General features: G+C 38.4%; 1 protein-coding gene across 1 annotated transcript in view; it reads right to left on the bottom strand.

Annotated features, from left to right (window-relative positions):
- Positions 1 to 24,290, bottom strand: part of RND2 (Rho family GTPase 2) — a 206,571-nt gene that overhangs the window by 80,403 nt on the left and 101,878 nt on the right. The window contains exon 3 of the mRNA XM_053699585.1: positions 23,567 to 23,676. Within this exon, the coding sequence (XP_053555560.1) occupies positions 23,567 to 23,676 (110 nt within the window). The remainder of the gene's footprint in view (positions 1 to 23,566; positions 23,677 to 24,290) is intronic.

The following is a 24,290-nucleotide window of genomic DNA, read 5'->3' as shown; positions in this document are numbered from 1 at the left end:
GACAAACACTAAATAAAATTATTGACCTCTAAACCGCCGCCCCCCCACATCCCCAACACTAACTAAACCTATTAACCTCTAAACCACCACCCCCCCCACATCACAAACACTAAATACAATTATTGACCTCTAAACCGCCGCCCTCCCACATCGCAAACACTAAATAAGATTATTAACCTCATAACCACCGCCCCCCCACATCGCAACAACCTAAAATTAACCCCTAAATCTAACACCCCCCAACTTTAACATAATTAAAATATACCTAAAGTAAAGTTACAATTATTAACTACCTATTTAAAAATAAAAACAGACTTACCTGTGAAATTAAAATAAAACCTAAGCTAGTTACTTACTATTACTATTTACTAACTACCTAGTTAAACTAAATACAAACTTACCTGTGAAGTAAAAAAAAACCTAAGCTTAAACTAAAAAAAACAAAAAATAAAAAACCTAACATTACTAAAAATACAAAAAAATTCAAACTACAATTACATAAAAAAAACATAATTTATGCTTACCAGATAAATTCCTTTCCTTCCAGATAGGGAGAGTGAGGTTAACAGGTTTAGTTACTGTTGGCGATGTGGGGGACAGCGGTTTAGGGTTTAAAAGCTTGGGGGGCGGCGGTTTAGAGTTGAATTGGATTTTATATAGTGTTGGCGATGTGAGGGGACAGCAGTTTAGGGTTGAAAAGCTTTATTTAGTGTTTTATTTAGTGTTGGCGATGTGAGGGGATGGCGGTTTAGAGGTTAATAGCTTTATTTAGTGTTGGTGATGTGGCGGTTTAGGGGTTAATAGCTTTATGTAGTGTTTTATTTTGTGTTGGTGACGTGGGGGGTGGCAGTTTAGATGAACAATGAAAAATTCAGAATAAAGAATGGATCCAAAAATTCGGAAACTGATTTATTAGTTTTTAGTTATGGTGCCGAATCTGAAATTCAGATTCATTCGAATCAGCCATAATTCGGCCGAAAAGAATTGCACATGTCTATTAAAAACTTACTTAGAATCTCCCAGTTTAGCTCTGCACTGCCTGTGCTTCAATAGCAAAAAATGCAGACACTGCCCCCCTCCCCCTTCCTCTGCATATGAAAAGACTCTTTACACAAAAAGGAGCAAGCTGGAGTAGGTATCTGTCAGTATTCTCCTAAAACTTTGGGGCTTGGTTAGGAGTCTGAAAGTCAGCGCAATGTTATTTAAAAATAAGCAACAAAAAAAACCAACAACAACAAAAAAAAAAAACAGTATAGGCTATATAAATGGATCATCTACAAAACATTTATGCAACGAAAAATCGAGTCTATAATGTCCCTTTATATATGAAAATTATGAGTTTTCCAGTTGAGAGAATTGTACAATTCAGACTTTGCACACCATTTTCTTACTCCCTCATAGAATATCTCAGAATTTGTCACCCAGGGATTCTCTCTTTCTTTCCCATTTTCTACTACATAGATTTGCTTTCCACTCCAGTTCCATTATTGTCTTCCTCAGCCTTATCTCAGTCTTTAAAGGGACAGTCTAGTATAAATTAAACTTTCATTATTCAGATAGGACTTTTAATTTTAAATCAACTTTCCAATTTACTTTTATCATGAAATTTGCTTTTTTTCTCTTGGTATTCTTAGTTTAAACTAAACATAGGTAGGCTCATATGCTAATTTCTAAGCCTTTGAGGGCTGCCTCTTATCACAGGCTTTTTACATCTCTTTTCAACACAAAGAGACAGAAAGTACACGTGGGCCATATAGATAACACTGTGTTCAGGCACAGAAAGTTATTTAAGATCTAGCACAACACAATGCTAAATTTAAGACAATAGATAATAAACAGTCGCAGTCATGTGATCAGGGGGCTGGAAGAAGGTTCCTAGAAACAAGGTATTCACAGAGGTAAAAAGTATATTAATATAACTGTTGGTTGTGCAAAACTGGGGAATGGGTAATAAAGGGATTATCTATCTTTTAAAACAATAACAATTCTATGGTAGACTGTCCCTTTAAGCTGGATGAACATATACAGGTATGTGCGTTTGTTAAATGCTGTTATAAACTATTGTTTCTAAACAAATTTAGCCTTTTAAAGCTTAAAAAATATTTTAGGACATTAAAACAGATCCACAGGAATCCTTTACTATTGTCAAGACACTGAGATGCCCCTTCACATTTAGTAAAGAAGGAACAGCAATTTTTTTAAAATAACACAATGCCACCCAACATAAAAAAACTACTACCCAAGCCTGTGTAAACACTACTGTTGTCTTTGTGCTCCATGTGCATCACTTAACACAAAGAGAAATTTCTTTTGCAACTCCTAAACATACAAATGGAACACAAGAGCTCCACAGATAGTCTTTGAAACGCAGATCTATGACATACAATTATACAAATGTGTAAGTAATTACACTGCAGTTGCCTTCCTAATAAGGTTTTCCTGTATCTTATAATTTAGTTTAATCAAATTGCTCTTATAACCTTTTATCCAATCACACCGATATTATATCTAGTCCTTTGTCCAATCACATTGTTCAGAAAATAAATAAATGCATATTTAAAGGTAAATTAACATATTTATATTTTAAAATCACCTAAAATACCAGTCCATGAAAAAGGTGTCCACTGTTTTAGAGTTATGTGGCACTAGCCCCTATAGACCCGAACACTCCATATCCAGATTATACTTAGCCTTGCAATCTTCTCCGAACAAAGCTAAAACAGCCATAACGTTAGTATGGTAAAGTGAATTAGACATAGCCAAGGAAGTGCAGGACTGGGAGTCATTCCAGTCGGCAGATAAAGGCCTACTAAGTGTGGACTTAAAGGAAAACACTATGAAAACCATATTCCGATGGTGTTTGACCCCAGTGAGATCCCATATGAACCCTCAGGGAAGCAAAATGTGTTAGAGGGGATGCGGGGAGGTGGAATCTTACAAACATATGTGGTGGGAGTGTGTCGATATTCGAGGGGTGTGGAGGCAACTATCCTCTTTCATTGGCCAACTAATTGATTGAGGAGTTTACCCTTACTATCCAACAGGCTCTACTACATGATTACATAGACACGTTTCATGGTCACCTCAACACCTTTATTCGAATTCTGTGTACAGTCACTAGGAACTGTATTGCAAAATATTGGAAAACAGGTGCCCCTTCATGGCCAGAAATATACAATAAAATACAACACACATATAGAATGTACAAATCAGCAGCAGGGATATTGAATAACAGACTTAGTTAACAAGACCTGGTACTACTTGGTAGGCAGAGAAGTGCAGAAGCCGTGAATGTGACTCAAGTATTTTGTTTAATAATGTATCGTGGACCATGCTTCCACAGCAACAGGATAATAGATTTAAAACTTGGTCTCACTGACCCCTTTGTTGTACTCCCCCCCCATTAATGTCTGATAACATTGTTTGACAATTGTTAATGTAACACATATATATATATACATATATATATATATATATATATATATATATATATATATATATATATATATATATATATATATATATATATATATATATATATATATATATATATATAGGTATTATGGAACACATTGTGGATTTGAGAAGAAGTGGTAGACTCTTAGGACCTGAGTGTTAGGGACTACTCACATGTGGGAGTACCCGATGGAGATACTTCTTGTAATGATTGATGTTGATTTTTTTTTTCACCCCCTCTTTTACCTATTGTCTTTGATTTAGGAGAATTGTGTTTCAATCTATGAGTGTGAATTACAAAATCTATGAAAAATTCAATACAAAATATTTAAACATAAAATACCAGTCCATGAAGCAATGTTACTTAAAAAGGACATGAAACCCAAAATATTTCCAATTTACTTCTGTTATCTAATTTGCTTTGTTGAAGAGATACCCAAGTAGGTAGCATGCACGTCTGGAGCACTACATGGCACAAAATAGTGCTGCCATCTAGTGTTATTGCTAATGTATAACATTGTTGCAAAACTGCTGCCATGCAGACACATGCACACTCCTGAACTTACCTGCCTGTTTTTAAACAAAGGATAACAAGAAAATGAAGAAAAATTGATAATAGAAGTATAGCACTCTAAGAGCAATACAATTGTGGAACTTATTACCAAAGGAGGTAGTGAATGCCAATACCTTACATTTACAAATTGTTTGGATACATTTCTGTCTAGAAACAAAATTCAAGGATATGATTGCTAGTTTTAAATGGGTCACCTTTTAGTGTGGGATTAGTTAAGCTTAACTGGAGCTTTGTATAGGTTGAACTCGATGGACTTTGTCTTTTATGTAGAAGTAAATTGAAAAGTTGTTTAAAATTGTATGTTCTATCCAAATAATAAAAAAGACATTGTAATGCAAACTACATGCTACAGTTGTTAGAACAACATGTACACCAATGTCCCTTTAATAGGACATATAAAATCACTAGACTACCCATTATAATATGATGTGAGCAATTTCCATCTTCTACCTATCTGCTGAATTTCATTTTATTGATGGCAGATTAGTGGACTAATGGAAATTTCCGCCCTGTATAGATAAATATTTTATAATAGACTTCATAAATGTAATTAGCTGGTTTTGTCACTGCTGCTCCCTACTTTGGGGTTTTCAGTGCTTACTGCGCTTTTGTTATAACTATGCCATTCTACCTACTTGCCTTTATGTGACAATTTCCAAATAAATTTGCTCCGATATAATAAATTTAAGTTCAGTCTCATTCACATTTTCTTCCCTTCATGTTCATTCAGCCTGCAGTAATGCCCCACAAAGAGAATATTGATTGACTGACCTACAAGTTGCCATGGTAGCCAAAGAAGCTTTTTGAAATACTTTATGTTGACTTACGTGTAAAATAAAACGAACATAAAAGTAACAAAAAATACTAAGATCTTTTTCTGGTTGGTGCAGGAGGTGTCAGAGCACTGGTTAAAGTAATGTAAATAAAACAAAATGTTCTAATATACGGTACTACATCATTTTATTATTGCACTGTTGATGGAACAGAACTGTGTGTTTAACCCCACCACCACACACAAAGTAACATCAGCTCCAGTTTGGCAATGCAGTGCTGCACCTGAGCTATACACAGACAGTGATTGGCAGGTTTCTTTACTGGGAAAAAATCTCTTCAATTTTTGGATTGTAGGGCTTGTCAGTGTAACCATTAGAGCTGTAGAAGCAGTGCTTATTAGCCAATGAGTTTATGTCCCACAAACTAGTAAGCTGTGCACTTCCTGTCAAAATACACTTATGTCGCATCGGAGAACAATCCTGATTGTTTTAATGTACAGTGATGACAGTATAAATAGAGGCTGCCCCTATACAGGAGCTTGCATGCAAACTTAGTAGTCAGAAAAAGGACCCTGGAAGGTTTCGAGGACCTACTCCTTAAAAAGGGCCATGGTATCCAAATGTTCAAACACTTGAAAGTGATACAACATAGCTGTAAAAAGCTGACTAGAAAATATCACCTGAACATCTTTGTAAAAAAAAGAAAGATATTTTACCTTAAAATGTCCTAAGTATTCACACCCCGTTGTAAAGGACTTTAAGCAGCAATCAGTATGCTTTTCCCATGACCTGCAATGGAGACGGCCTCATGCACACTCATCATATTTCCCTATTCAGTTTAAGAAAGTTTACTATGAAATCTCATGAGAGTTAAAGGGATACTAAACCCAATTTTTTTTCTTTGGTTATTTAGATAGAGCATGCAATTTTAAGCAGCTTTCTAATTTACTTCCATTATCAATTTTTCTTCGTTCTCTTGCTATCTTTATTTGAAAAAGCAGGAATAAAAGCTTTGGAGCCGGCCCATTTTAGTTTGAGAACCTGGGTTGCGCTTGCTGATGGGGTGACTAAATGCAGGCACCAATCAGCAAGGCCTTTCCAGGGTACTGAACAAAAAATAGGCTGAATCATGAATGACTACCCTTGCTTGCCTACAGCATACAGGTCTTTCAAGGGGGAAAGACCTGTATGCTGTAGGCAAGCAAGGGTAGTCATTGCTTCTTGCCAATGCAGCAATTCAACCTCTTACTGTAAACAAGTGATTAAACCACATAACATTTTTGAAAAAAAAAAAAATTCTGAGCTCCTAAATTTTGTGGCCTTGTCCTAGAATTTGATTTTTTTTTTTTTTTTTTTTTGCAATTTCAGATAAAATGACTGTGGGGAAAAAATAGTAGATGTGAGTAAAATAAACATTTAAAGTGAATGTAAATTTTGATGCTAAAGTGCCCTGTTTTCAAAAATTCAATTAAAAACAGGGGCGCTTTAATTCATCAAAATTTACATTTCACTCGTGTTGTGAAAAAAAACTTACCTTTTAATCTGGACAGCAGATCCAGCCGTCCAAAGCCTCTTCCTGGGTCTAAAATGAGGAATCCGGCTTCCTCCAATCACGGTATTGAATCAGACACTGATTCCTCCGGGGGGAAGCCGTGATTGGAGGATGACCCATCCATCATTTCTGACATCAGAAATGGCTTGCAAAAACCAGAGGAAGCTGGAGCTGCTGTCAAGATTAAAAGATGAATTAAAGTGCCCCTGTTTTTAAATTTTTTTTTAAAAACTGGGCACTTTAGCATCAAAATTTACATTCACTTTAAGTCATTTTTATGAATGCATTATACATATGCAATGCAAAATATCTAAAAAAATAAATAAAAAGCTTTTGAAACTGCCGTTATGGTAGTAAAATTTGCTGGGTTTTTTTTACTACCATGGTGACCCCTATAAATGCTTCTTGAGCAAGGTACCATGGCGAGTGTGCATAAATTTATATATTTATAAACAAACAGCAGTACTCAAGTTTGCATATATGAATTAAACAAAGTGCAGGGCACATAACAGGCATAGGATATCAATGCTCTAATAATATGTGGGTGTCACTTTTTAGCTTTCTCTAAGTGTCTGTTGGTTACATTTTCCGCAACATGAGTTTGATTGAGCACAAGCCCCTATTAACGAGTTGTTGCTTATCTAAGCTGCCATTGGTAATTTTTTAATCTTTAAATGGAGACAGAGAGAGAGACAGAGATATCACATGTAATCATTGCCCTTTATTATTCTAAAAAGATAATTCCAGTGCTACATATTTTAGAAGTGCTTTACAAATAAATGATCATTTATTTATTTGCGTGTATATACCATCATCTTGAATACTTATAAATGACTGACTCAGTCAGACATTATATATGTAATAGATTTAAAACTAAGCTGCCACAAACTTATTTTATGTCATTTTAAAGTCAAAGTGATTCTGTTTAGGGAGAAACATTACAATAACACAGTGGCGTCACTAGGGTTGGTGTCATTCGGTGCGGTAAGTTATGGTGTCACCCCTCCAGAAAGCCGACACACACTAGCACAAAAACACAGACACACTCAGACACACTTAAAAACACTCAGATGCACACACAAACACTCGGAAACACACACAAAAACACACACAGAAAAACACTCAGGCACACACACAAACACTCAGATGCATGATTAAGGGACTGCGTTCCCGAAACGTTGCATAACTTTCTGTCCATGTGTTTTCAATAAAGGACATTTTATACATTTAAAGGTGCTGAGGATATATATTTATTGTGGATCTTTGTGAGGGCGGAGGTCGCCAGCTTTTCCTTCGTGCACCTGGCCTGATCAGGCTATTCCTGTGATTGCTGGGTTTATCTTGTTTTGCTTTCAAAAACACTCAGACACACACACACACAAACACTCAGACACACACACACACAAACACTCAGACACACACACACACACACAAACACTCAGACACACACACACACATACAAAATATGTAATCTGCGCTGCATTCATTATAAAGCTCATGCCTAGAGCTGCTCCCTGGCATCAATTGAAAGATAAACAGAGCACTCTAAAATAAATCAAAAGTGTACAGCCCCGGGCCACGTGCCTACTGGTTCTTATGGCCAATCACCTCGGCACTCTGCCCACCCCCAGACCACCCCCAGACCACCACCCGCCCTCCCCTCCTACCTCTTTAGTGTGCACTTAGTGTACCGTAACCATACCGGTCTGGTGGGCATCATACGTGGCTCCTTCACTTTAGAGACAGTGTCAGACAGTCATGCGGTCAGGTGCCAGGCATCCCCCTCATGATTTCCTGGTTCACGTTTAAAGAGACAGCACAGCAGTGAGTGACTCCACTGCTCCACATGTCATTGAGCAGTGAGCACAGATAGGCAAGCAGGTTTAGGCTAGCAGCGCAATTTTGCAAGCCCCACGGCACGCCCACAACATTCATAGTGAAATTGGACAGGGGAGGAGCAAAGTACAAACAAGCAAAAGAAGCCGGGAAAACTATTTGTGGAAATTGCAGCGCTGGCTCAAGGGACAACTTCCCCAGTCCCAATAATGTTCACAAATGCTGGCCCCTCTAATAAAAAAATCTATGCATCTCTACATTGTATTTCTTTGAATTTCAATAAAATTTAAAAAAAAAAATTCTGGTGGTGTCACCCCCTGGAGGGTGTAACCCGGGTGCGGCCCGCACCCCCCTAGTGACGCCACTGACAGATGCAGAATTAATGCCAATCAGCTTGCTCACAGAGAAACATACTGAATGTCTAAACCACACTGATTTGGGCAAGGTCTATAGACCATCACACAGTTTCCCACACTAGAGTATCAAAAAAAGAAGGAAATCTGAGAGGTCAGCCTCACGATATGCATAGTTTGAGGGTCAAGCCAAACCTTTAAAAAGAACTTAAAACCATCATTTTTTGGATGATTCAGAAAAAGTGTACAATTTAAATACAATAATCAAAAAAATGAAAACTATCCAATTTATTTCCATTATCAAATGTACTTGTCCTGTTGGTATCTTTGGTTGAAGAGCATACCTAGACAGGCTCAGAAGTGTACAGGTCAAGTCTGGAGCACTTCATGGCAGTAGTTTGCATGAAAGCTTTTATAAAAGGTGCAAACACTTTTGTCGTTGTGTGCTAAGTTGTATAACATTGTTAAACTCACTGTACAGGGAGTGCAGAATTATTAGGCAAATGAGTATTTTGACCACATCATCCTCTTTATGCATGTTGTCTTACTCCAAGCTGTATAGGCTCGAAAGCCTACTACCAATTAAGCATATTAGGTGATGTGCATCTCTGTAATGAGAAGGGGTGTGGTCTAATGACATCAACACCCTATATCAGGTGTGCATAATTATTAGGCAACTTCCTTTCCTTTGGCAAAATGGGTCAAAAGAAGGACTTGACAGGCTCAGAAAAGTCAAAAATAGTGAAATATCTTGCAGAGGGATGCAGCACTCTTAAAATTGCAAAGCTTCTGAAGCGTGATCATCGAACAATCAAGCGTTTCATTCAAAATAGTCAACAGGGTCGCAAGAAACGTGTGGAAAAACCAAGGCGCAAAATAACTGCCCATTAACTGAGAAAAGTCAAGCGTGCAGCTGCCAAGATGCCACTTGCCACCAGTTTGGCCATATTTCAGAGCTGCAACATCACTGGAGTGCCCAAAAGCACAAGGTGTGCAATACTCAGAGACATGGCCAAGGTAAGAAAGGCTGAAAGACAACCACCACTGAACAAGACACACAAGCTGAAACGTCAAGACTGGGCCAAGAAATATCTCAAGACTGATTTTTCTAAGGTTTTATGGACTGATGAAATGAGAGTGAGTCTTGATGGGCCAGATGGATGGGCCCGTGGCTGGATTGGTAAAGGGCAGAGAGCTCCAGTCCGACTCAGACGCCAGCAAGGTGGAGGTGGAGTACTGGTTTGGGCTGGTATCATCAAAGATGAGCTTGTGGGGCCTTTTCGGGTTGAGGATGGAGTCAAGCTCAACTCCCAGTCCTACTGCCAGTTTCTGGAAGACACCTTCTTCAAGCAGTGGTACAGGAAGAAGTCTGCATCCTTCAAGAAAAACATGATTTTCATGCAGGACAATGCTCCATCACACGCGTCCAAGTACTCCACAGCGTGGCTGGCAAGAAAGGGTATAAAAGAAGAAAATCTAATGACATGGCCTCCTTGTTCAACTGATCTGAACCTCATTGAGAACCTGTGGTCCATCATCAAATGTGAGATTTACAAGGAGGGAAAACAGTACACCTCTCTGAACAGTGTCTGGAAGGCTGTGGTTGCTGCTGCACGCAATGTTGATGGTGAACAGATCAAAACACTGACAGAATCCATGGATGGCAGGCTTTTGAGTGTCCTTGCAAAGAAAGGTGGCTATATTGGTCACTGATTTGTTTTTGTTTTGTTTTTGAATGTCAGAAATGTATATTTGTGAATGTTGAGATGTTATATTGGTTTCACTGGTAAAAATAAATAATTGAAATGGGTATATATTTGTTTTTTGTTAAGTTGCCTAATAATTATGCACAGTAATAGTCACCTGCACACACAGATATCCCCCTAAAATAGCTAAAACTAAAAACAAACTAAAAACTACTTCCAAAAATATTCAGCTTTGATATTAATGATTTTTTTGGGTTCATTGAGAACATGGTTGTTGTTCGATAATAAAATTAATCCTCAAAAATACAACTTGCCTAATAATTCTGCACTCCCTGTATATAGAGCTCTGCACACATGCACGTTCCTGAGGCTAAGAAGGTAGGCTTTTCAAAAAGAAACTAGGAGAGCAAAGTGACTGATAACAGAAGTGAATTGAAAAAAACATACATTTTTTTCTTTTTCTTTTGGTTTCATGTGCCTTTAATGTATTTGATTCTTGTCATATTCAGTCACAAAACATAAATACAATTACATATGAATTGACCCTGTCATAAAGTGAATGTTCTGCTCTTCTGGGCTTAAAAGCACACCTACCTACATGACACCTACTACCTATACACCTGGCCATTGTCTAATACTAACTGTATGCAGAGGTTAGTGATGAGTGAATTGCAAGTATTGTGACAAGCAGTTTTCACATTCTGCCAGAAGCATCGCTTGTGAAACCACTTAAGAGTTCTTACACAGCTCAGCTTTCTTGCAAACAATGTCCATTCACACAGAAAGCCTGTTATTATGGCTACTGTGGTGTTACAAAAGGGGCATGAATGCAGGTGGCTGAAACACAGCCGCTGCTTCCTGAATCTCCATGCAAAGCGCTAACTGCCTCTCTGATTTCTATAGAGAGGGAGGAGAACAAGATATAATGCCATTTAGCTGAGTGACATCACACACTGTATTTTGGCAGTGGTTCCCTATATATGATCACTTGCAAGCAGCCGCCCGTCAGGTGTAAGAATTGGAATAAACACATAACTATAACCCTTGCTCTGGACCCACTCAGTCCAAACTTGTATGTAAGTGCCAAATATCCTTTCAGAAGAAGATGCGACTTTAAACACGATTTTCATATTATAGTAAAATAAAACTACTTGCTCCTTTAAAGCAAGACATTCGAATTCTGAAACATTCTACAAAGTGATTGCTTGATCAGTACAGGAGCTCATTTCTCTATCTCATTGGCCACACACAGTAAAGGAGACAAGTTAAACATAATTAAAACATTTATTTTGTATTCAGGTTTTCTGCAATGCAGTGCTTAAAAGGGATGTAAAAAACTTTGCAATTAAAATATTTTTCTGCAGTCTTGCAATAAACTAATATACTGAAGTTTTAAAAAGGTTTTGAATATGTTAGAATTGAAAGCCTGCCATGTGCCTTTCCAGTTGTCAGAATTGGAAAAAAAAACTTAAAATGTTCAGACATAAATTTAAGGAAAAAGGAGAAAAATAATACAAGTATATTTTATTTTAATTTTTTTTACATTTTTTTTTTACACATAAGTAAACATTTTACATTACAATCCCAAAGTGTTTACTGTCCATTTAATTGAATATATGTACTATAAATATATAAAATGACTTAAGAGCCATTATAATGATAAAATGACATGCTGTAATTTATTTAAATATTTAAAATGAAAAATTAGTCAGCACTCACCATTACCTCCATACTGCATATGCAAAGTAGGAATAGGGTCACTGCATAAATCCAAACAGATAATCCATGTATCACGAATATCCACAGCATCAATTTACAAAACTTTTATTGGAACAATAGGGCCCTGGTCATAACAGGCGATGTTTTGGGTTTTTATTACCCTTAATCATGCCACATGACCCGATCGGTGGCACTTTCTCTCAGAAACAGCAGTGCTTTGTGGTTCCCGAGTGGTACTTAAACCCCCGCAAAGGGGTTAAGAACATAGTTAAAAGTACCACTTAGAACTTGTGACTAGTGCTGCTGACTGGATCAGCGGCAGGTTCCTCTTAGAACCAGCAGTGCTCTGTGGGTCCCAAGTGGAATATTAACTATGTTTTTAACTCCTTTGTGGAGATTAGAGCAAGTCTTTGAGTCTATATGGTAATGACAGCAGACAAAAGCCTTCAGCACGTGTTATGTTTGTGTTATCTGGCATGTGGTATTGTATATAGCCATCATGTAAATACAGGGTTAACTGATATAAAATATACTGTATACTTACTAAAATAACCATTAGAATCATTTGACTATATGTTGCTCAAAATTTCAGTACTTTTAAATCTGCAAAAAAACAGCTGTTACAAACTGTGCAGCAATGACCTCCCAAAGACAAGGCATGTACATTTGTGCCTTTTGACACTAAACGAATGCTGAAGATGGCAGCCGAAAGCCACATTCAGCAATTTTCGGAGCCAGATTTATTCTAGGAAAATGCAACACACTAAGACTTTGACATTTGCTTAGTAATGACTACCTCTAGTAAAAAAAAACATAATTTATGCTTACCTGATAAATTTATTTCTCTTGTAGTGTATCCAGTCCACGGATCATCCATTACTTATGGGATATTCTCCTTCCCAACAGGAAGTTGCAAGAGGATCACCCACAGCAGAGCTGCTATATAGCTCCTCCCCTCACTGCCATATCCAGTCATTCGACCGAAACAAGACGAGAAAGGAGAAACCATAGGGTGCAGTGGTGACTGTAGTTTAATTAAATTTAGACCTGCCTTATAAGGACAGGGCGGGCCGTGGACTGGATACACTACAAGAGAAATAAATTTATCAGGTAAGCATAAATTATGTTTTCTCTTGTTAAGTGTATCCAGTCCACGGATCATCCATTACTTATGGGATACCAATACCAAAGCTAAAGTACACGGATGATGGGAGGGACAAGGCAGGATTAAACGGAAGGAACCACTGCCTGAAGAACCTTTCTCCCAAAAACAGCCTCCGAAGAAGCAAAAGTATCAAATTTGTAAAATTTTGAAAAGGTGTGAAGCGAAGACCAAGTCGCAGCCTTGCAAATCTGTTTAACAGAGGCCTCATTTTTAAAGGCCCAGGTGGAAGCCACAGCTCTAGTAGAATGAGCTGTAATCCTTTCAGGGGGCAGCTGTCCAGCAGTCTCATAGGCTAAGCGAATTATGCTCCGAAGCCAAAAGGAAAGAGAGGTTGCCAAAGCTTTTTGACCTCTCCTCTGTCCAGAGTAAACGACAAACAGGGAAGATGTTTGGCGAAAATCTTTAGTAGCTTGTAAGTAAAACTTCAAGGCACGGACTAAGTCCAGATTATGTAAAAGACGTTCCTTCTTTGAAGAAGGATTAGGACACAATGATGGAACAACAATCTCTTGATTGATATTCTTAGAAACCACCTTAGGTAAAAACCCAGGTTTGGTACGCAGAACTACCTTATCTGCATGAAAAATCAGATAAGGAGAATCACATTGTAAGGCAGATAGCTCAGAGACTCTTCGAGCCGAGGAAATAGCCATCAAAAACAGAACTTTCCAAGATAAAAGTTTAATATCAATGGAATGAAGGGGTTCAAACGGAACTCCTTGAAGAACTTTAAGAACCAAGTTTAAGCTCCACGGGGGAGCAACAGTTTTAAACACAGGCTTAATTCTAACCAAAGCCTGACAAAATGCCTGGACGTCTGGAACCTCTGCCAGACGCTTGTGCAAAAGAATAGACAGAGCAGAAATCTGTCCTTTTAAAGAACTAGCTGATAATCCTTTGTCCAAACCCTCTTGGAGAAAGGACAATATCCTAGGAATCCTAACCTTACTCCATGAGTAATTCTTGGATTCACACCAATAAAGATATTTACGCCATATCTTATGGTAGATTTTCCTGGTGACAGGCTTTCATGCCTGTATTAAGGTATCAATGACTGACTCGGAGAAGCCACGCCTTGATAGAATCAAGCGTTCAATCTCCATGCAGTCAGTCTCAGAGAAATTAGATTTGGATGATTGAAAGGACCTTGTATTAGAAGGTCCTGCCTCAGAGGCAGAGTCCATGGTGGAAAGGATGACATGTCCACTAGGTCTGCATACCAGGTCCTGTGTGGCCACGCAGGTGCTATCAGAATCACTGATGCTCTCTCCTGCTTGATTTTGGCAATCAGTCGAGGGAGCAGAGGAAACGGTGGAAACACATAAGCCAGGTTGAAGAACCAAGGAGCTGCTAGAGCAGCTATCAGCGTCGCTCCCGGGTCCCTGGACCAGGATCCGTAACAAGGAAGCTTGGCATTCTGGCGAGACGCCATGAGATCCAGTTCTGGTTTGCCCCAACGATGAACCAATAGAGCAAACACCTCCGGATGGAGTTCCCACTCCCCCGGATGAAAAGTCTGACGACTTAGAAAATCCGCCTCCCAGTTCTCTACGCCTGGGATGTGGATCGCTGACAGGTGGCAAGAGTGAGACTCTGCCCAGCAAATTATCTTCTTCTAACATCGCTAGGGAACTCCTGGTTCCCCCTTGATGGTTGATGTAAGCCACAGTCGTGATGTTGTCCGACTGAAATCTGATGAACCTCAGGGTTGCTAACTGAGGCCAAGCTAGAAGAGCATTGAATATTGCTCTTAACTCCAGAATATTTATTGGGAGGAGTTTCTCCTCCTGAGTCCACGATCCCTGAGCCTTCAGGGAGTTCCAGACTGCGCCCCAACCTAGAAGGCTGGCATCTGTTGTTACAATCGTCCAATCTGGCCTGCGAAAGGTCATACCCTTGGACAGATGGACCCAAGATAGCCACCAGAGAAGAGAATCTCTGGTCTCTTGATCCAGATTTAGTAGAGGGGACAGATCTGAGTAATCCCCATTCCACTGACATAGCATGCATAATTGCAGCAGTCTGAGATGCAGGCACGCAAATGGCACTATGTCCATTGCCGCTACCATTAAGCCGATTACTTCCATGCACTGAGCCACTGACGGACGTGGAATGGAATGAAGGACACGGCAAGCATTTAGAAGTTTTGATAACCTGGACTCCGTCAGGTAAATTTTCATCTCTACAGAATCTATAAGAGTCCCTAGGAAGGTGACTCTTGTGAGTGGGGATAGAGAACTCTTTTCCACGTTCACTTTCCACCCATGCGACCTCAGAAATGCCAGAACTATCTCTGTATGAGACTTGGCAATTTGAAAGCTTGACGCCTGTATCAGGATGTCGTCTAGATACGGAGCCACCGCTATGCCTCGCGGTCTTAGAACCGCCAGAAGTGAGCCCAGAACATTTTTTAAAAATTCTTGGGGCTGTGGCCAACCCAAAGGGAAGAGCTACAAATTGGTAATGCCTGTCTAGAAAGGCAAACCTTAGGAACCGATGATGATCTTTGTGAATCGGTATGTGAAGGTAGGCATCCTTTAAGTCCACTGTGGTCATGTACTGACCCTCTTGGATCATGGGTAGGATGGTCCGAATAGTTTCCATTTTGAATGATGGAACTCTGAGGAATTTGTTTAAGATCTTTAGATCCAAGATTGGTCTGAAGGTTCCCTCTTTCTTGGGAACCACAAACAGATTTGAATAAAACCCCTGTCCCTGTTCCGTCCGCGGAACTGGATGGATCACTCCCATTACTAGGAGGTCTTGCACACAGCTTAGGAATGCCTCTTTCTTTATCTGGTTTGCTGATAACCTTGAAAGATGAAATCTCCCTTGTGGAGAAGCTTTGAAGTCCAGAAGATATCCCTGAGATATGATCTCCAACGCCCAGGGATCCTGAACATCTCTTGCCCACGCCTGGGCGAAGAGAGAAAGTCTGCCCCCCCTAGATCCGTTTCCGGATAGGGGGCCGTTCCTTCATGCTGTCTTGGGGCAGCAGCAGGTTTTCTGGCCTGCTTGCCCTTGTTCCAGGCCTGGTTAGGTTTCCAGGCCTGTCTGGAATGAGCAACAGTTCCCTCTTGTTTTGAAGTGGAGGAAGTTGATGCTGCTCCTGCCTTGAAATTTCGAAAGGCACGAAAATTAGACTGTTTGGCCTTTGATTTGGCCCTGTCCTGAGGAAGGGTATGACCCTTGCCTCCAGTAATGTCAGCAATAATTTCCTTCAAGCCAGGCCCGAATAAGGTCTGCCCCTTGAAAGGAATGTTGAGTAATTTAGACTTTGAAGTCACGTCAGCTGACCAGGATTTAAGCCATAGCGCCCTACGCGCCTGGATGGCGAATCCAGAATTCTTAGCCGTTAGTTTAGTCAAATGAACAATGGCATCAGAAACAAATGAGTTAGCTAGCTTAAGCGTTCTAAGCTTGTCAATAATTTCCTCCAATGGAGCTGTATGGATGGCCTCTTCCAGGGCCTCAAACAAGAATGCCGCCGCAGCAGTGACAGGCGCAATGCATGCAAGGGGCTGCAAAATAAAATCCTGTTGAATAAACATTTTCTTAAGGTAACCCTCCAATTTTTTATCCATTGGATCTGAAAAAGCACAACTATCCTCAACCGGGATAGTGGTACGTTTTGCTAAAGTAGAAACTGCTCCCTCCACCTTAGGGACCATCTGCCATAAGTCCCGTGTAGTGGCGTCTATTGGAAACATTTTTCTAAATATAGGAGGTGGGGAAAAGGGCACACCGGGTCTATCCCACTCCTTGCTAATAATTTCTGTAAGCCTTTTAGGTATAGGAAAAAAGTCAGTACACAACGGCACCGCATAGTATCTATCCAGCCTACACAATTTCTCTGGAATTGCAACTGTGTTACAGTCATTCAGAGCAGCTAATACCTCCCCAAGCAATACACGGAGGTTCTCAAGCTTAAATTTAAAATTAGAAATCTCTGAATCAGGTTTCCCCGAGTCAGAGATGTCACCCACAGAATGAAGCTCTCCGTCCTCATGTTGTGCATACTGTGACGCAGTATCAGACATGGCTCTTACAGCATTTGTGCGCTCTGTATCTCTCCTAACCCCAGAGCTATCGCGCTTGCCTCTTAATTCAGGCAATCTAGATAATACCTCTGACAGGGTATTATTCATGATTGCAGCCATGTCCTGCAAGGTAATCACTATGGGCGTCCCTGATGTAATTGGCGCCATATTAGCGTGCGTCCCCTGAGCGGGAGGCGAAGGGTCTGACACGTGGGGAGAGTTAGTCGGCATAATTTCCCCCTCGATAGAACCCTCTGGTGATAATTATTTTATAGATAAAGACTGATCTTTACTGTTTAAGGTGAAATCAATACATTTAGCACACATTCTCCTATGGGGCTCCACCATGGCTTTCAAACATAATGAACAAGTAGGTTCCTCTGTATCAGACATGTTTAAACAGACTAGCAAGCTTTGAAAACACTTAAAACAAGTTTACAAGCAATATAAAAAACGTTACTGCGCCTTTAAGAAACACAAATTTTGTCAAAATTTGAAATAACAGTGAAAAAAGGCAGTGACACTAACAAAATGTTTACAGTGTATGTAACAAGTTAGCAGAGCATTGCACCCACTTGCAAATGGATGATTAACCCCTTAATACCAAAAACGGAATAATAGATGACAAAAACGTTTTTCAAACAGTCAGAACAACTGCCACAGCTCTACTGTGGCTTTTTACCTCCCTCAATACGACTTTTGAAGCCTTTTGAGCCCTTCAGAGAAGTCCTGGAACATGCAGGAAGAAGCTGGATGTCTGTGTCTGTAATTTTTGCTGCGCAAAAAAGTGCTAAAATAGGCCCCTCCCACTCATAATACAACAGTGGAAAGCCTCAAGGAACTGTTTCTAGGCAAAATTCATGCCAGCCATGTGGAAAAAACTAGGCCTCAATAAGTTTTATCACCAAACATATATAAAAAACGATTAAACATGCCAGCAAACGTTTTAAAATACACTTTTATAAGAGTATGTCTCTCTATTAATAAGCCTGATACCAGTCGCTATCACTGCATTTAAGGCTTTACTTACATTACTTCGGTATCAGCAGCATTTTCTAGCAAATTCCATCCCTAGAAAAATATTTTAACTGCACATATCTTATTGCAGGAAACCTGCACGCTATTCCCCCTCTGAAATTACCTCACTCCTCAGAATATGTGAGAACAGCAAAGGATCTTAGTTACTTCTGCTAAGATCATAGAAAAAGCAGGCAGATTCTTCTTCCAAATACTGCCTGAGTACACTCCGGTACCATTTAAAAATAAAAAACTTTTGATTGAAGAAATAAACTAAGTATAAAACACCATCTTAGTTGAGAGTTGCAAGAGAATGACTGGATATGGCAGTGAGGGGAGGAGCTATATAGCAGCTCTGCTGTGGGTGACCCTCTTGCAACTTCCTGTTGGGAAGGAGAATATCACATAAGTAATGGATGATCCGTGGACTGGATACACTTAACAAGAGAAAATGTATTCTGGTAATGTTGTCTCTTTCAGTGGAACTAAACTCTGATACACTTGCAAAAGTTAAACTAAAGGTGGCCTAGTTCTAGAAGTATATAAAGGACATAAAAGTCACAATTAATATATTTCATGTTTTAGACAGTGCTTGAGAGTTAAATGACTTAAATTTACTGCTGTTATTAATTGTACTTTTGTTCACTTGGTATCATTTGTTGAAAAGCATACCCAGGTAAGCTGGCAGCTAGCTGGTGATTGGTGGTTACACACATCAATAGCATTCCACAGCACCTCTCTAGAACCACCAATGCCCACTTTCTTAACTTCCCATATGTCTATGTCCCATCCTGTTTCACACTTTGGGACAGATAATCGATGTGGTACAGGCCAGGGATCGACAGTTCTTAACATAATCAGCAGTTCCTATGTACTTTGTGAACCACCGCTACCTAATACCTGGGTGTCATATCCAGTGAGTGCCTTGGGCATCCACAATCCCCACAGCTGGTGGCAATATTAGATGGGGAAACTGTCCAAGTGTTAATAATGATGGGATTTTATTCAATCATCTCAAAATTAGGAATGAGTGCAAAACTAATTTCAGCTCAGTTCAACATTGCATTCAAATGTGAAGGACAACTGAAAAATCTAGCTTTTAATGGAAACATTGTTAGCTTATTTTATGCTCATTAAAGGAACATGAAACCCCAATTTTTTTCTTCATGATTCAGATAGCAAAAACCATTTTAAACAACTTTCCAATTTACTTCTTTATTCTCTTGGTATCCTTTGTTGTAGGAGCAGTAAGGCACTACTGGGAGCTAGCTGAAAGCAGGAGGCATGTATGTGCAGCCACCAATCACCTTCTGAGCCTACCTGGGTATACTTTACCACAAATGATACAAAGAGAACGAAACAAATTAGATAATACAAATACATTGGAAAGTTAGCTAAATTGACATGCTCTATCTGAATCATAAAATAAAAAAAAAATAGGTCTCATCATGTTGCTTTAAGACACCATATTGAGGGATCTATGGACCTTTAATATATACTTCAGACTAAATCACATCTATTTTCCATCTGTTTAATTAAAAGGTGCCAATATATAGTACAGAGTTTAAAATAAAAAAAGAATGAATGTGCATACAAACATAAGTAGTTTTACAATTTAGGGAGGAACTTTAATAACATATAAAATATTTTAAAATGGGAGTTAAAGGGGCAGTCTAGTCTAGTTGAAAGCTAAGTCTAGGAGGTTCATATGCTAATTTCTAAGCCCTTGAAGGCCGCCTCTTAGCTCAGGGCATTTTGACAGTTTTTCACCACTAGTCCATGTGTTTCATATATATAACACTGTGCTCACGCACGTGGAGTTCTTAGAAGCCAGCACTGGCTAACATGCAAGTCTAGCAAAAGAACTGAATTAGGGGGCAGTTTGCAGAGGCTTAGATACAAGATAATCACAGAGGTAAAATGTATATTAATATAACTGTTGGTTGTGCAAAACTAGGGAATGGGTAATAAAGGGATTATCTAGCTTTTAAAACAATAAATATTCTGTTGTAGACTGTCCCTTTAAGAAGCTGTAACGCATAAAGAATCAGTCTGTTATTTTGCATTTAGTGCAGACTAACCTATCAATTATTTTTTTCCATGCAAGGAATTATTGAAAGCTATTAAAAATGCCCAGTGGTCTGATTTGATAGCTGAATCTCTTGACATTTAAAAAACTTCAGTAATTTATCTCCTTTTATGGCTTTATATATAGCAGAATACAAACTCTTCTTGCTGAAACACCAACCAATTGATATGCATAGAAATATAGAAATAAATACACATACAAACGTAAATTTAAATTGCTACAAATTTTCATACCAAAATAAAGTTGAGGTTTAAACAACTGATAATCCTAATGCCAAAAGCAAACACGTCTCAGATTTGTGTTGGGGAAAAAAACAAGATTAAGGGAAATCAAAGGTTAGACAAATGAGACATAAACTTGTAATGAGCCATTCTTTCTATCCATAGGCTAATAAAGTATTAAAAGGTTTATGTAGCTGGTTATTAGAAATGATGCTAAGCCGGACCATTAAATCCCCACATACTGAACTTTCCTGTCCTGCTGCACCCCGTGGTGCCTGCATGTTGAGTACAGACATCTGTCTGGAACACAGGGGCATTGTGGGAGATGTGTATGGCTCCTTTGTGTCCCTTGAACAGGACACTCTGGGTCGCTGGACTAAATCCAGGCACTTCCGATCAGCTGCAGCGGATAAACACTGAATATCTGGGTCAGTGGGGCCAGAATCAAAGTCACACGATGCAGCATAGTTTACAATGGGCAGTAATGTCGTCTGGACTAGGTTTTTGCCAAAGCATACGATCACCGCTTTATATAAGTAGCAATAGACGGTTAATACTGCACTGTTACCAACAATTCTAAATTATTTTAAAGGCGTACAGTTTCCTTACACAGCTCTTTACTAGCCAATATGTCAGATTTATTTCACCCATTTACCATTGCTCTTTATTTGCAACGCACAAAGTGTTCCAGGACTCTGCATCTGGCTTATTTCTGTTCTATGTGCAGATGGAATATGCATGGATCTGTGCGTATAGCAGCATTAACCTGACAAGATTTGTTCATTAGACATTGGTCTACATAGAAGTCTAAATGAATCCATTTGATTACTACTAAGTATAACATGTAATTATCTGGCACTATAAGTGAACAAATGATAAGGCTTCTGTATGAAAAGTTTTAACATTATAATTTAAACTGCAGACAATGTATATTTACACAGCTGATCTTTCCACCTTCCTGCAGTTTTATACATTATTTAGCATTTTGGCCAACAAATCAGGAGATGTACCCAAGAACATAGTGCAATGGTACTGGAGATGCCAAGGACCTTCCTAAACAATGTGTACTAAGGTATAAGGGAGAGACAATGCTTACAACAACACTGGAAACATAGATAAGATGCAGAATATATACATAATATAAAAGGTATCCATTGCAAAATTATAGTAACCAGTTGCCAACTGGGTGATATTATGAAGTAGCCAAGTGGGAGCAGATTTATGTTTTGCAATATTATACAATTTGCAGTTATTAAAAGGTTATGTAAGCTATCCAATGCACAAATTCATTTCATAATTTAACAAATTAATGATAATTTGGGCATTTGGCATTGAACAAATTTAATATTAGCTAATAATAGCCTAATATTGTCTTACATTTTAGCCGGGTGGTGTGCCCATTAAATAGGTCCTGGGAAGAACTATGAAATACTGAGAATGCACAAATCTAAAATTAAAGTGAATGTAAACTTTCAAGAATGAAAGCCCGGTTTTTAAAAATACTATTAAAAACAGGTGCACTTTCATTCATGAAAGTTTACATTTCACCCGTTTTCTTTAAATACTTACCTTTGCTTCTTGAAGCCGCTCCAGTGCTTTAAGCCTGTTGCAAGCCTCTTCATACGCCAGCAATGACGATTCCGGAATTGGAGGAAGCCGGTTTTGTCATTGCTGGGTAAGTTAACCAGGAAGAAGCAGGCGGGGGCATCGGAAATCCGGCATTTCAGAAGAAAAAGGTAAGAATTTTTAAAATCCGGTGCAATGTCAATTTTCATGAATGAAAATGCCCCTGTTTTTAATAGTTTTTTTAAAACCGGGCACTTTCGCATGAAAATTGACATTCACTTTAAGGGAGAAATTAAAATATTTCTGTTAAAAAAATAATTATAATATAATGTGTCTACTGTAACAAACAAGAAATTATAGGCATATATTATGCAAATATTTTTGAATCAAGGTGAGGCTGTCCATTACTCTACCTACCATTTAAAGGGACAGTCAAGTCACAAAAACACTTTCAGGATTCAAATAGGGCATGTAATTTTAAACAACTTTCCCATTTACTTTTATCACCAATTCTGCTTTGTTCTCTTGGTATTCTTAGTTGAAAGCTAAACCTAGGAGGTTCATATGCTAATTTCTTAGACCTTAAAGGCCGCCTCTGCATTTGACAGTTTTTCACCACTAGAGGGCGTTAGTTCATGTGTTTCATATAGATAACATTGAGTTCATGCACGTGAATTTATAGAGGAGTGACCACTGATTGGCTAAAATGCAAGTCTGTCAAAATAAGTGAAATAAGGGGGCAGTCTGCAGAGGTTTAGATACAAGGTAATTACAGAGGTAAAACGTGTATTATTATAACTGTGTTGGTTATGCAAAACTAAGGAATGGGTAATTAAGGGATTATCTATCTTTTAAAACAACAAAAACTCTGGTTTTGACTGTCCCTATAAACAATACATTCTCATATTTTGCAAGAATTTACTTTGTAGATCTATATGTTCATCTAAGCACAGATGTGGTCACAATTAACAATAAGTGCACTGAATTCATATACACACAGTCCACCATGGTAATAACACTATTAAAAAGGTCTATTTACACCCCCTCCAATTAAACAAAAAAAATATGAAGCGTGAATAAAATGAAGCTTTAACTTTTATATATATATTTTTTTGTCCTTGGGGCTTCTTTTTGCTCAAGCGAGATTTATTCAATACTGAAAGTGCCTAACATTGAGAGACAGACACTCTTTAAACTTGTCCTCCTCATATTTACTGTGACCTGTCACATTGCGGCCCCCGGTTTGCGGCCTGAAGGATAACCAGCAACAGCGGCCACATAGACATATCCTCACATACAGAACTCCTCATTGAAGAGTTTCTGTGAATGAATTATCATGAACCAATCTTTACCTCACATATTCATAGGAAAAGATGATGATCTGCACAAGCTTTCAATACCATAGAAGTATAGTTTATGGACTATTTTGTTGAAATAAGCTTTTAGGATTATAATGAAACAATGTTCCCAATGTATAAGATCTGCACTTTGTCACTTACCTTTTTCAATACACTGTCTAATGTTTCTGGACGGCTGATATCAAAACAAATGAGTACAGCATCAGATTCTGGGTATGCAAGGGGGCGCACGTTGTCATAATATGCTGAACCTGTGCAGGAAAAACACAATAGTGTCAAAAAGATATTTTTATAATTTTCTATCAAATGAAACAGCAGCTTTACATATGGTAAAAATATTGTTTTTTACATTAAATGATACGGACAACTGCCTCTATTTTACAATTTTACTGGTGGAAAAGAAAACAAGTATAACAAGAAAACGCCGATTTATTCAGGAAAGGAACACAAGGTATACAAAAAAATGCATTTTGAAATGTCCTCTTAAATGAAACAATGAAAAACATTTACTACATTGTAATTCTACAGCATGAGCAAACAGATTTGCACTACATATGTTAATCCACAGCTTACTCAGTGGAGCACAGAAAATATTAGTTAGTTATTATTAGATTTAAAGAATCATGCTAACCTATATAGTAGTTAAAGAATATAAAGGTTTTACTTCTCTTGTTTGTCTGGGTCCAAGTCATCAGTATATATATATATATATATATATATATATATATATATATATATATATATATATATATATATATATATATATATATATATATATATATATATATATATATATATATATATATATATACTGATGACTTGGACCCAGACAAACAAATATATATATATATATACACAGGGAGTG

The sequence above is a fragment of the Bombina bombina genome, chromosome 1 (assembly GCF_027579735.1).
Source record: "Bombina bombina isolate aBomBom1 chromosome 1, aBomBom1.pri, whole genome shotgun sequence".
In the NCBI taxonomy this organism is placed as follows: domain Eukaryota; kingdom Metazoa; phylum Chordata; class Amphibia; order Anura; family Bombinatoridae; genus Bombina; species Bombina bombina.
Note: the sequence above shows the minus strand (reverse complement) of the source record. Positions and strands in the feature narration are given on the sequence as shown.